Source organism: Bos indicus x Bos taurus, chromosome 1 (assembly GCF_003369695.1).
Source record: "Bos indicus x Bos taurus breed Angus x Brahman F1 hybrid chromosome 1, Bos_hybrid_MaternalHap_v2.0, whole genome shotgun sequence".
NCBI classification, from domain to species: domain Eukaryota; kingdom Metazoa; phylum Chordata; class Mammalia; order Artiodactyla; family Bovidae; genus Bos; species Bos indicus x Bos taurus.
This window is the reverse complement of record NC_040076.1, coordinates 42,849,874-42,865,242: the sequence shown is the minus strand read 5'-3', so window position 1 is coordinate 42,865,242 and position 15,369 is coordinate 42,849,874. Positions and strand designations below refer to the sequence as shown.

At 40.5% G+C, this 15,369-nt stretch overlaps 1 protein-coding gene across 7 annotated transcripts in view; it reads right to left on the bottom strand.

Annotated features, from left to right (window-relative positions):
• The window catches only part of ST3GAL6 (ST3 beta-galactoside alpha-2,3-sialyltransferase 6), an 87,720-nt gene that overhangs the window by 20,861 nt on the left and 51,490 nt on the right, over positions 1-15,369 (bottom strand). For all 7 annotated transcript variants that reach the window (XR_003513700.1, XR_003513721.1, XR_003513739.1 and 4 more), the window contains 2 exons: positions 15,131-15,234; positions 14,096-14,159 (listed from right to left, as the gene is read on the bottom strand). Coding sequence is in view for 1 of the 7 variants with exons in the window: in XM_027557094.1 (XP_027412895.1) it covers positions 14,096-14,159; positions 15,131-15,234 (168 nt within the window). In the remaining 6 variants the exon portion in view is untranslated. The remainder of the gene's footprint in view (positions 1-14,095; positions 14,160-15,130; positions 15,235-15,369) is intronic.

The following is a 15,369-nucleotide window of genomic DNA, read 5'->3' as shown; positions in this document are numbered from 1 at the left end:
AATTCCCTTAAAATATCTTCAATTACTGACATTTATGGGAAAAAAAAATATATATATAGCCACCCTGCACACGCTGTGCTTTGAAGAATAATGAGGAACTTGAGTCCTGAGAAATCAACAGTGACAGCACAGGGCAAATATGGCAAGAGAACTAGAGTGTGTTATTCCTAAACATTTGTTCTAATTGGGGCATCACTGTGCCCTCTGAACAAAGCAGCTGGAAAGGAATCTAGAGGATATCTCAACCATCTCCCCTTTTTAAAACTTTTTTTAATTGAAATATAATTCACATGCCACAAAACTCACCTTTTTAAATAATAAAATTCAGCAGGTTTTTAGCATATTAACAAAGCTGTGCCACAATCACCATTATCCAACCCAGAACATTTTCACCTCCCTACAAAGACACCCCATAGCCGGTAGGGGTCACTCACCCTTGTCAGTGGCTCAACTAATCTACTTTCTATCTACAATTGATTTGCTTATTCTGCCCATTTCCTGTACAGTAGACATGTTGACATGTCTTGAGCTCAGTTGTGTCCAACTCTTTGCAACCCCATGGACTGTAGCCTGTCAGGCTCCTCTGTCCATGGAATTTTCCAGGCAAGAATACTGGAATGGGTTGCCATTTCCTATTCAGGGGATCTTCCCAACCCAGGGATCAAACCCTCATCTCTTTGCATCTCCTGTATTGGCAGGCAGACTCTTTACCAGTGCACCACCTGGAAATGGTAGTCATGTACAGTAAATGCAGTCATACAAATATGTGATCTTTTGTGACTGATCTCCTTCACTGAACTGAGCAAAATGTTTTCAAGGTTCCTTCATGCTAGAGCATGAATCAGTACTACACTGCTTGTTATGACTGAATTATATTCCATCATGTGGATGTACATTTAATTCATCCATTCAGCAGAGGCTGGACATTTCGACTGTTTCCACTCTGGGGCTATTATGAATGGTGCTGCTATGAACATTCATGTACAAGTTTCAGGTGGTCATATGTTTTCAATTTAAGCTTTCTATTTCGAAATAATTCTAGACTCACAGGAAGTTGCAAAAATAGTACTGAGAAGTCCTGCGTACCCTTCACCCAGTTTCTTCCAGCGGCTACACTGACTTAACTATTGCATAATGGTCACCCTCACTTAACGATTAACTAGCAAAACTGACCCTGGTATAATGTGCATATGCAGTTCTGCCTCCTCTTTTATAAGAAACCAAGGTTCAGAAATTCAGAAATTTGCCCAAGATCACAGGAAAGTTACAACTGACCTGCTGGCTCTAGCAATTTTTCACTATGCTGTCTCCTGTTTTAGATGGACCATGCCCACCACCTGCCCTCCCCACTCCCTCACAAAAGAATAAAACAAACTGTTTCTTAACCTATCCTTTTCTGTCCTTATCATCACCTCTCTGCTGCCGAAGTTCTAGTCAGACAGCTAGTTTGAGTATTCCCATAAAAGGAGGAACATGAAAAATCAAAGCAAACACAAAAGGTTACTCTAATAATTGTTTTAAAATGGTTTGTCTTTTTGGAACTAGCTAGAGGTGGTGGCTGCATAATATTGTGACTGTACTAAATGCCACTGAACTGTTCTCTTTAAAATGGTTCATTTATCTTATGTAAATTTCACCTTAAAGGAAAAAAAATGGTTTCTCAACATATTTCTTTGTTTTTCTTTCCCACATTTAGGATTCTCTGGCTGGAGGTGAAATTACAGAGAAGGCCAACTGATATATTTTCTGTGCATGATCTTCAGAATGACAGTTGAGAAAACTTTTTCAGTAGTATCTATTCAGAGAAGATTCTATCCAGATCATTTATCTTTAAGAGGAAAAAACTTGAATATAGTTCTATTTCAATTAATTTACACATGCAACATCAGTTCAGTTGCTCAGTTGTGTCCAGCTCTTTGTGATACCATGGACTGCAGCACACCAGGCCTCCCTGTCCATCACCAACTCCCGGACATTGCTCAAACTCGTGTCCATCAGGTCAGTGATGACATCCGATCATCTCATCCTCTGTCATCCCCTTTTCCTCCTGCCTTCAGTCTTTCCCAGCATCAGGGTCTTTTCCAATAAATCAGTTCTTTGCATCAGGTGGCCAAAGTATTGGAGTTTCAGCTTCAGCATCAGTCCTTCCAATGAATATTAAGGACTGATTTCCTTTAGGATGGACTGGTTGGATCTCCTTGCAGTCCAAGGGACTCTCAAGAATCTTCTCCAACACCACAGTTCAAAAGCATCAATTCTTCAGCACTCAGCTTTCTTTATAGTCCAACTCTCACATCCACACATGACTAATGGAAAGACCATAGCTTTGACTAGATGGACTTTTGTCAGCAAAGTAATATCTCTGCTTTTTAATATGCTGTCTAGGTTGGTCATAGCTTTTCTTCCAAGGAACAAGCATCTTTTAATTTCATGGCTGCAGTCACCATCTGCAGTGATTTTGGAGCCCAAAAAAAAGTCTCTCACTGTTTCCATTGTTTCCCGATTTATTTACCATGAAATGATGGGACCAGAGGCCATGATCTTCATTTTCTGAATGTTGAATTTTAAGCTAGTTTTGTCACTCTCCTCTTTCACTTTTATCAAGAGGCTCTTTAGTTCTTCTTCACTTCCTGCATAACGCACTGGTCACAGCAAACACCCTCTTCCAACAATACAAGAGACTATTCTACACGTGAACATTACCAAATGGTCAATACCAAAATCAGATTGATTATATTCTTTGCAGCCAAATACGGAGAAGCTCCTTACAGTCAGCAAAAACAAGACCGGGAGCTGACTGTGGCTCAGATCATGAACTCTTTATTGCAAAATTCAGACTTAAATTGAAGAGAAAACCACTAGACCATTCAGGTATGATCTCAATCAAATCCCTTGCGATTATATATATATAACATAGAGATGTTTTAGTTTAACCCTATGAAAGTATTAAAAATGGTTTGAGGTCAGGACTTCCCTGGTGGTCCAGTGGTTAAGAATCTGCCTTGAAATGCAGGGGACCAGGTTCAATTCCCTGATCAAGGAACTAAGATCCCACATGCCATGGAGCAACTAAGCCTGAATACTGTAATTACTAAGCCCACAATCTCTGAAGCCCTGTGAACTGCAACCAGAGAACTTGTGCACTACAACAACAGATCCTGCATGATGCAAGAAGACCTCACAAGCTGCAACTAAGACCCAATGCAGTCTTAAATATATTTTTTTTAATGGTTTGGGGTTAAGGATAAAGACAGAAGCCACATTAAATAATGGTGGGGGATTGCTTACAGCCCTGGAAATTCTAAAGAATGTTTCAAATGGAATTCAGTTACAGTGTTTTCTTTCCCTTACCTCTTTAGATGACGCTCAATCTAAGACACTAATTGTGGAGTCTTCTGTTTTTGCTCTGCTTGTTAAAATGCAGAGGGAGGAAATAGAGAGGAGTGCAACTCTAGAGACCTCCTAACCTCTAATGGACCTCAGTCCTCTCATCTTCATATGAGGGAACTGGACTAGTGATCTCCATCCTTCCTGCCTCTGACCCACTCTGTGACTCTACCATGCTTTGGGGTCTGGCTCCCAGTCCACAGGCTTCCCAGGTGGTAAGAACCCACTTGCCAATGCAGGAGATGCAAGAGACACAGGTTCAATCCCTGGGTGGGAAAGATCCCCTGGAAGAAGGCATGGCAACCCACTTCAGTATTTTTGCCTGGAGAATCCCCATGGATGGAGGAGCCTGGCAGGCTCCAGTCCACGGGGTTGCAAAGAGTCAGACAGGACTGAAGCGACTGAGCACAGCACAGACCCAGTCCACACAACTGAACAGGGACAGGGAGCTGGGTAACTGGGATTCTCGGAATGGTTCAGCAGCCTCAACTTTCACCCCATCCCAACCTGCTGGACCACTGCTCAGGAGAAACCCAGAAAGAATATAAAGGGAAAAGCCCAAGATTACTAACCTTCCATTAAAAACACATACCTCAAGGATACACATACCTCAAGGATCGAACCAAGAAGAAGATATAACAATTACAAATATTTATGCACCCAACATAGGAGCACCTCAATACACATGGCAAATGCTAAGCTAATAAGCATAAAAGGAGACATCAACAGTTAACACAATAATAGTGAGGGACTTTAGCACCACCCTTACACCAACAGACAGATCATATATACAAAATAAATAAGGAAATACAAGCTTTAAGTGACTCAATAGACTGCTACTAAGTCACTTCAGTCGTGTCCGACTCTGTGAGACCCCATAGACGGCAGCCCACCAGGCTCCCCGTCCCTGGGATTCTCCAGGCAAGAACACTGGAATGGGTTGCCATTTCCTTCTCCAATGCAAAAAAGTAAAAAGTGAAAGTGAAGTCGCTCAGTCATATCCAACCCTCAGTGACCCCATGGACTGCAGCCTTCTAGGCTCCTCCATCCATGGGATTTTCCAGTCAAGAGTACTGGAGTGGGGTGCCATTTCCTGAACAGACTAGATAGATTTAATTGATAATTTTGGACATTCCACCTGAAATCGGTGAATACACTTCTTACACTAGTGCCATGGAACTTACACTACTGCCATGGAACATTCTCCAGGATAGACTACATCTTGGGTCACAAATCAAGTCTCAGAAGATTTAATAAAACTGAAACAGTATCAAGCATCTTTTCTGACCACAATGCTATGAGATTATAAATTAATCAAAGGAACAAAACTATAAAAAACACAAAAACATGGAGGCTAAATAATGCACCGCTAAATAACCAAGTGATAACTACAGAAATTAAAGAGGAAATAAAAGTACATAGAAATAAATGGCAACAAAAACAATGACCAAAAACCTATGGGACACAGCAAAAACAGTTCTAATTTACAGCAATTCAATCCTCAAGAAACAAGAAAACTCTCACATAAACAATCTAATCTTACACCTAAAGTGACTAGAGAAAGAGCAAAGAAAACCCAAAGTCAATTAAAAGCAATGAAATCATAAAGATCATAGCAGAAATAAATGAAGTAGAAATGAAGAAAACAACAGCATCAATAAAAGTTAAGAGTTGGTTCTTACGAAAAAAAATTGATAAACCTTAGCCAAGACTCAAGAAAAAAAGGGAGAGGACTCAATAAAATTAGAAATGAAAAAGGTGAAATCACAACTGACACTGCAGAAATACAAAGTATCACAAGAGACTACCTCAAGCAACCATATGCCTATAAAATGGACAAACTGGAAGAAATGGACAGATTCTTAGAAAGGGACAACCTTCCAAGGCTGAACCAGGAAGAACTAGAAAATATAAACAGACCAATCGCAAGTAATGCAATTGAAACGAATGAAAAATCTTCCAACAAACAAAAGTCCAGAACCAGATGGCTTCACAAGTGAATTCTATCAAATATTTCAAGAAGAGCTAAAACCTATCCTTCTAAAACTTTCCCCAAAAATTGCAGAGGGAAGAACATTCCCAAATTTGTTCTGTGAGACCACTACCCTGATACCTAAACCAGACAAAACTATCACAAAAAAGAAAATTATAGACCAATATCACTAATGAACAAAGATGCAAAAATCCTCAACAAAATACCAGCAAACAAAATCCAGCAACACATTTAAATGATCATACACTATGATCAAGTGGGATTTATCACAGTAATGCAAGGATTCTTCAAAATACACAAAATCAAATACCCAAAATCATAATACACCATATTAACAAATTAAAGAATAAAAATTATATGATCATCTCAATAGATACAGAAAAAGCTTTTGACAAAATTCAACACCCATTTCTGATTTTAAAAACAATCTCCAGAAAATGGGCATATAGGGAATCTATATAATAAAGGCAACATAATAAAGGCAACATATGACAAGGCCAGGGCTTCCCAGGTGGTGCTGGTGGTAAAGAATCTGCCTGCGATGCAGGAGACCAGGAGACCTGGGTTCAATCCCTAGGTGGGGAAAATACCCTGGAGGAGGGCATGGCAATCCACTCCAGTATTCTTGCCTGGAGAATCCCCATGTGGCCCATGAGGAGCCTGGTGGGCCACAGTCCACAGGGTCACAAAGAGTTGGACATGACTGAAGCAACTTAGCACACACACTCTGTTTGCTGTGACAAACCCACAGCAAGCATCATTCTTAATGGTGAAAAACTGAGAGCATTTCCTCTAAGATCAGGGACAGGACAAGCATGTTTACTCTCTCCACTCCTATTCAACACAGTTTTGGAAGTCCTCACTGTGGCAATCAGAGAAGAAAAAGAAATACAAATTGGAAAAGAGAAAGTAAAACTCTCACTGTTTGCAGTGACACATTACCATACATAGAAAATCCTAAAGATTCCATCAGAAACCCTACTAGATTTAATCAATGAATTTGGTAAAGTTACAGGACACAAAATTAATGCACAGAAATCTCTTGCATTCTTATATGCTAACAATGAAAGATCAGAAACAGAAATTAAGAAAAGAATCCATTTACCATCACAACAAAAAGAATAAAATATCAAGGAATAAATATACCTAAGAAAGCAAAAGACCCATATTCAGCAAACTATAAAACACTGATGAAAGAAATCAAAGAGGACACAGATGGGAAAATATATCATATTCTTGGATTGGAAGAATCAATATAGTGAAAATGAATACACCACCCAAAACAATCCACAGATTCAATGCAATCCATAACAAATTACCATAGTATTCATCATGGTATTAGAACAAAAAAATTTACAATTTGTATGGAAACACAAAAGACCCCAAATAACCAAAGTAATCTTGAGAAAGAAAAACAGAGCTGGAGGTATCAGGCTCCCTGACTTCAGACTATATGAAAAAGCTATAGTAATCAAAAGAGTATGGTACTCACACACATACACAACAGAAATACAGACCTATGAAATAGGTACAGAATAAAAAGCCCAGTGATAAACCCACACCTATGGTCACTTAATCTATGACAAAGGAGGAAAGAATATACAATGGAGAAAAGACTGTCTCTTCACTGAGTGATGCTGAGAAAACTGGACAGCTACATGTAGGAGTGAAATTAGAATACTAACACCATACACAAAAATAAACTCAAAATTGATTAAATATCTATATATAAGGCTGGAAACTATAAAACTCTTAGAGAAAAACATAGGCAGAACACTCTGACATAAACTGCAACAAGATCCTTTTTGACGCACTTCCCAGAGTCAGCTAAGTCACTTCAGTCGTGTCCGACTCTGTGCGACCCCATAGACGGCAGCCCACCAGGCTCCCCCATCCCTGGGATTCTCCAGGCAAGAACACAGGAGTGGGTTGCCATTTCCTTCTCCAATGCATGAAAGTAAAAAGTGAAAGTGAAGTCGCTCAGTCGTGTCCGACTCTTAGCGACCCCATGGACTGCAGCCTACCAGGCTCCTCCATCCATGGGATTTTCCAGGCAAGAGTACTGGAGTGGGGTGCCATTGCCTTCTCCAACTTCCTAGAGTAATGGAAATAAAAACAAACATTAAAAAATGGGACCTGATTAAACTTAAAAGCTTTTGCAGCATTAACAAGATGAGGAGATAACCCTCAGAACGGGAGTGTGTGCAGGCGTAGTTGCTCAATCATGTCTGACTCTTTGAAGCCTCATGGACTGTAGCCCAGCAGGCTCCTCTGTCCCTGGGATTTCTCAGGCAAGAATACTGGAGGGGTTGCCATTTCCTTCTCCAGGGGAATCTTCTGGATCCAGGGATCAAACCCACTTCTCTTGTATCTCCTGCATTAGAAGGCATGGATTCTTTACCACCAGTGCCACCTGGGAAGCCCATGAGAATGGGAGAAATATTTGCAAATGAAGCAACAAAGAATTAATCTCCAAAATATACAAACAGCTTATGGAGCTCAATATCAAAAACCAAGCAATCCAATCAAAAATGGGTGGAAGATCTAAATAGATATCTCTCCAAATACGATATACAGATAGCCAAGAGGCAAATGAAGAGATACTCAACATCACTAATTATCAGAGAAATGCAAATCAAAAATACACTATGGTATCACCTCACACTGGCCAGAAAGACCATCATCAAAAAAATTTACAAACAATAAATGCTGGAGAGGGTGTGAAGAAAAGGGAACCCTTTTACACTGTTGGTGGGAATGCAAATTGGTACAGCCACTGTGGAGAACAGTATTGAGGCTCCCTGAAAAACTAAACATAGAACCCAGCAATCCCACTACTGGGCATATACCCTAAGAATACCACAACTCAAAATGACACATGTACCCCCAGTGTTCATTACAGCACTATTTACAATAGCCAAGACATGGAAGCAGCCTAGATGTCCATCAACAGATGATGAATAAAGAAGATGCAGTGTATATATATATATATATACACACACACACACACACACACACAATGGAATATTACTCAGCTATAAAAAGGAATGAAGTTAAGTCAGTGGAAGTGATGTGGATGAACCTTGAGTCTGTCATACAGAGTGAATTAAGTCAGAAAGAGAAAATCAAACATCATATATTAACACATATATATGGATTCTAGAAAAATGGTACTGATGAACACACTTGCAGGGCAGGAACAGACATGCAGACGTAAAGAATGAATTTGTGGACACAGCAAGGGGGTGGGGGTGGGACAGATTGACAGATAGTGTTGACATATATACAGTACTATGTATAAACTGACAGCTAGTGGGAAGCTGCTGCATAACACAGGGAGCTCAGCTTGGTGCCCTGTGATGACCTAGAGAGGCAGAATAGGGGAGAGGGTGGGAGGGAGACTCAAGAGGAAGGGGATATATGTATACATATAGCTGATTCACAATATTGTGTAGCAGAAACACAACACTGTAAAGCAATTATATTTCAATTAAAAAAACCACATACCAAAGAGATAAACAAATAAAACAAGAATGGGGGATGCAAATGGCCTATTGTGTGTTCTCATCTTTTCACAGGAAAAAACTGAGAACTGTCACAAAATCACAGAGAAAGACAATTTTCTAGAATGAACATTTTTTCTAAAATGAATACTTTTCATATAACAAAAATATAACAGAAGTAATTATAAGAGGAGAGGCCAATTATCACAATTTTTGCTAAGTGACCAAAAACTCTGAAACAGAACGGGTTGGTGGGGAGCAGTGTTGGTGGTCGGGGCAAAGAGGTTAGGGAAGCATGGAGGTAGAACAAAGAACAAGCGTGGAATTGTTACAACTCCAAGGCTCTTCCACACAGAGTTATGGCCAAACACACACTCCTGTTCCCTCCCCTCTAATTCTGGCCCAAGTTCTTCATGGTACTAACTTTAGAAAAAGGCTGATCTGCCTCACTGAGTTACTTTACTCACGTTACCTACAAAGATGGCATAAAAAAGACCTCTGGAAGAAACTCCACCTCCGAATGATCTGCAACACCAACATTTTTCAACAGCTTTCATCTCCAAGAGACAAACCACAATTGGCTGCTTCAAGTGAGCTAGGTTGGTATAGTGTTACATAACTGACTTTAGAATCTTGAATATTTCCAGGCACAGAAACAGAAGATGGTAGACAACACTGACAAAGACTGTTACTTGCCACTCAATAATTATGTTTCATTAGGCGGGCACATAGCCACCTAGAATAGAGGCTACACTTTCCAGTCCACCTCCCAGTGAGGTGTGGCCCTGTGATTATACCTCTAGCCAGTGGGATATAATTGGTGGCTGCTAGCAAGCTTTTTTTTTTTTTTTTTTTTAACAATTAGTCCCCCTTGGGAGACAGGGAGATGATGGGGAGCCTTGGTTCGTAGCATTGCCATTTTCAATGGTATACATTCCCACCATGGCTAACTTCAATCTTCTACCTTGATGGCACTGAACACAGAGTTGGGAAGAGCAGCAGCTCTCACAAGTTGGTACCAACTGGCTCCAGCACATCACTGGATGTAATAATGGGTTGTATGTAATTTTTGGGGAATAGCCTTAAAGAAGGAAGCAAGTCTCAATGGCTAGGGGCATGCCCTTCCTCCTTTGTCCCCTCTACTGCTAGAATGTGACATACGACTGGTCAAAGTCCAACCATCAGAATGGACCATAGGGAGGAATAACAGTCACAATAGAGAAGCCTTGGTCACTGAGCTGGTCTGAGAATGCTTATATGCAAACTTCATTTATATGACAATTGTCAGAAAGAGGAAAATTTGTATCTTATAAATGGAACTAATATTTGGAGTTTCTTCATTCACAGTGTAATCTATCCCAGGATGTCCCTAGAACAGTGCTTGCACTGCAGAGGGTGAACGTTCAATCCCTCCCTGGGGAACTAAAATCCTGCAAGCCAGGTAGAGCAGCCAAAAAAACAAAACAGAAATCTACCCCAACTAAGAGATCGTGATTGCTACATGGGTAAGTAAAGAATTCAGATCTGAAACAATGAAAAAATATCTGAAGCTTTCTGGGAGGACAAAGAGGACAGAGGGTGAATAGAAAAGCCAAAGGGGGAAGGGACTTGAAAAGGAGGTTCTTGCCTCTCTCCACCTGAGCCCCTCTCCTCTCTGACTCACAGAATCCTACAAAGAGTGCACCCACAGACCCCTCCTAATGCACGTGGGCCACAGCTCCCAGATCCACAGAGCAGGCTCCGGGAGGACTCCTCAACTAAGAGGGGGTCCAGGTCCTCAGCCTGAGAAGCCCGACTGTTCTCAGACCTCTTTCTTCTAGAGCATTTTCCCAGGCAAAGAGGAGAAATGAGAACCATATAAAGGTCACTCGGGGGACAGACTAAGGGGACTCTGAGGCAGCAGTTGGCAGTTTAGTGTATTCTGCTTTGCTGGAGTTTACTTAAAATATAAACTTGGGCATGGGCTGAGGCCTGCTATGATCTTTGGGTTGTACTGTGGGTTTCAGACAAATGTAGAAGGACGTACTTAGAATGTAAGTAAGTAAGTGTTAGTCGCTCAGTCGTGCCCAACTCTTTGCGACCCCATGGACTGCAGCCCACCAGGCTCCTCTGTCCATGAGATTTTCCAGGCAAGGATACTGGAGTGGGTTGCCATTTCCTTCTCCAGGGGAATCTTCCCAACCCAGGGATTGAACCCGGGTCTCCTGCACTGCAGGCAGATTCTTTACCAACTGAGCTACAAGGGAAGCCCATACTTAGAACGTAGGTCAAATTTATTATTACATGTGAGCTCCTCCTAAAAGTCAATATGTAAATGAAGATAATTTTGTCACAAGTATATTCTTATTTACTTTCAAAACACTTTTTCTGACATCTCTAGGGACCAACTTTGGACGTGTCAAACAAGCAATTGAGCAGTGCTGAGTGTCCAGTGCATCACTGTGCTCGCTCTGGGAGGCCCCAAATGGCGAATGGATATTCGCCATTCACTCCACACCTGAATGGTTTCTGTCTGTACACTGATGTGACTTCCATCTCTTAACAAGTTCAGATCCAAGAACCCTTGTACCATCAGCATGATTTGCAATCCTTTATCACCACCCACACTCGCCTCCCTGCCAGTGCTGGTGACACTAAGAACCTGATGTGAATTGATGGTGGGTGTGGGGGGCACTCCCTGTGAGAAAAGAGGAAGTGTGGGGAAGAGCCAGATCAAGTCAGCAAGAAGAGAGGAAGTAGCCTGGCTGAGCTAAGTACAGATGATGAACACTTGTGTAGAGAGTGGCTCTGAAAGCAACTAAATAAAGCATAGATAGTTTTAAGCTATGACAAACCTAGACAATGTATTAAAGAGCAGAGGCATCACGTTGCCAACAAAGGTCCGTCTAGTCAAAGCTATGGTTTTTCCAGTGGTCATGTATAGATGTGAGAGTTGGACCATAAAGAAGGCTGAGCACCAAAGAATTGGTGCTTTCAGACTGTGGTGTTGGAGAAGACTTTTGAGAGTCCCTTGGAAAGTAAGGAGATCAAACCAGTCAATCCTAAAGGAAATCAGTCCTGAATATTCACTGGAAGGACTGATGCTGAAGTTGAAGCACCAATACTTTGGCCACCTGATGAGAAGAGCCAACTCATTGAAAAAGACCCTGATGCTGGAAAAGATTGAAGACAAAAGGAGAAGAGGGCGTCAGAGGATGAGATGGTTAGATACCATCCCCAACTCAATAAACATGAGTTCGAGCAAACTTCGGGAGCTAGTGAAGGACTGGGAAGCCTGGCATGCTGCAGTCCATGGGGTCACAAAGAGTCGGACATGACTGAGCAACTAAACAACAGTTCTGAGACAGAAACCAGGCCAGAACAAAACCTCCAGTCATGTACCATCTACAATCCTGACAGTATCTCACATTTACAGGGACAAAGAGTTTTTCAAAGATTTGCAGATACTTGCTACAATTATTTAAGACATAACCACTATCACTCTTAAACATCCAGCCCTGGATAGACCCATCCAGGTTCACATCTTGGCTCTGACATTCACCAACTATAACAAACAACATGGATTTGCCTAGCCTCAGTCTCTCGATTTTAAAAATGAAAATCATCAAGCATACTCTGCTGAGTGGTTGTAAAAATTGGAGAGAACTGATAAAAAGCACACATGCCAAAAGTCGTCATAAAACAATACAGATAAGAGTTATATAAATGTCAGGAAAGAATATATATGGCTGCTGTGGATATGCAATAAAAATTGAAAGTGATTAGGTTGATAGAATAGTTTTAAATTATAAAAAAGTATAATCTGAAATGAATCAACATTATTACATAAATTACACCTCAACAAAGCAGAGACATTACTTTGTCAACAAAGGTCTATCTGGTCAAGGCTATGGTTTTTCCTGTGGTCATGTATGGATGTGAGAGTTGGACTGTGAAGAAAGCTGAGCGCTGAATAATTGATGCTTTTGAACTGTGGTGTTGGAGAAGACTCTTGAGAGTCCCTTGGACTGCAAGGAGATCCAACCAGTCCATTCTGAAGGAGATCAGCCCTGGGATTTCTTTGGATGGAATGATGCTGAAGCTGAAACTCCAGTACTTTGGCCACCTCATGCGAAGAGTTGACTCACTGGAAAAGACCCTGATGCTGGGAGGGATTGGGGACAAGAGGAGAAGGGGACGACAGAGGATGAGATGGCTGGATGGCATCACTGACTCGATGGACGTGAGTCTGAGTGAACTCTGGGAGTTGGTGATGGACAGGGAGGCCTGGCGTGCTGCGATTCATGGGGTCGCAAAGAGTCGGACACGACTGAGCGACTGAACTGAACTGAACTGAATCTGGGTCCCTGACAGAGAAAAATGAGATAAATTCAGACAAAATCTGGCACTGCTCCTCCAGTGCTGTCTTGCGAACTATCTCCAATTTCACACTTTTGTCCACTACCATAAGTTCTGTATGTATCAAAAAGTGCCTCTATTCTCCTGGATAAGAAGGGAATTCTGCCCATTTTCCTTTTCAATAGAGGTCTCACATCTGCAGGTCACCCTTTTCATCCCACTGGACAACCAGCTAAATTCCAAAATTCAGTTTAAAACTGAGGGAAATAAGCCCATCTCTGTAAAATAAGTTGACTTGCTAAGAAGTCTGTCTTAGGCAACTCAGTTCCTAAGAGGTAACTGAACCCCCGAATTTTCCAAAAACTAAACTGCCTTTTGTTGCCAGAAAATGTGTGTCTAAGCACACCATTAACTTCCCTCAAATATAATTCTGAATAAAAGGAAGAGAGCTGTTTCTGAAATCCAATATTCAAGTGAAACAGAAAAGATTCTCATGATTGAGCAATTTAGAGTATGTATGGGAAGGTATGGGGACCATGGAGGGAGGCTGTGAGCTGATCAACAGGGAGTGTGAATTAATTCTTCAGTAACAACAACTTAGAAAAGATGACTGTGGGTTAAAAATGTCCTGACTTGGCACTAGCGTGGTGTGTAATCAAGACTGTCTGCAATTTTGAGCCAACAATTATGCAGTGTCTAAATTATATTTGTAGTTTGTTACTTCAAGTGCCACAGAAATAACTCCTAGGCATTTTAGTTATGCACAAAAGCTATGGAATCTTCCTGAGTGAATATATGTTACACTGAAGTACATATTTTGTACTAAAATTTAGCTAAAGCTAAAAGTAAAACAGAAGCAAGAAAACAAACTCACTTGTCAAACTCATCAAAGATATCACAATTCGGCAGTTTCCAAAGAGCCAGTCGAAAGTGTGTGGCTAGAAAACAAGTGGACTGTTAGGAATAAAAGCAATCATGACTTCTTAGGTACATGGTAAACCACTTTATCCTCTGCCCTCCCCCAAATCCACTTCAAACTGGTATGATTACCTATGATTTATTCCCTGGTGAAAATTCATGATATAACTGCAACTAGTCAGCACTACTTAACAAGGGCACCTAAAATATAAACACTCTAAGGACACTTTGCAAAAATCTCAGAAAAATAATATGCTTAATCTGAAAACAATCATAACCAAAAATTACCATATCAGATGATTCAGAAAATGATATTGATATAGAACTCAATATTCTGCAAGTTTAAACTTATCGAACTCTCTACAATGTATTCTAAATACACACAGGATCAGCTGAATAAGGAAAATCTAACTCAGGAAACTATAGACTTGTCACCTAAAAGGCTTTCAGGATTTCTCAAAAATCTAGAATGTAAAGCAAAGCAGTGGTCAGTAAGCAGAGGGAAAATTGTTTCATCATTAGTGGATGGAGCAATTCTCTCTAAATTTAGCAAAAACAAAATATCCTTTGATTAAATTAAAAGACTGACCAAGGACCTAGAGCTTGCTGATGACATAAAACTCCTAGGTAAAGAGGCAAAATGGGAGACAGGAGGAAGTTAATCCACAGAATTGTCTTCTTAATTCTCAACTGGAATAAAGTAAGGCATCGAACTCACGAATTACGGTGGTAAAACAAAAGCAGGAAAAACAGTTTCTCAACAACAACAACAAAAATCTACCTTTCTTCATTCTTTTATTCTACACTGACTCAAAAGGAATGGGGATTTACATACTAAAATATAATTCCTTTCACCCAATCTCAAAAATCACATCCTTAGGAATCACTATGAAACAAAAAGATTAAAAGACCTTAAAATTATATACAAACATATGGTTCACATCAAACACCAGTCACAGTATTAGGGCAGGGTAAGAGTAATATTACTGACCTGATGCTTTCATCCCATAGGGCAAATCAAACTTATCGCTACCATAGAAGGAAGCAGTATTTTTAAAATTAGCTGCACACAGAAAAGGGTGAAACTGATGATACCTGGAAGATAAGGATGAAGAATGACTTTCCCAAATGTGTATAATATTTGCAGGTTTTTAAAATCACAACTGTAAAAAACTGTAGTATGTCATTCCTATCATTATATTGACTATAAAATGAGCATATAATTATTTT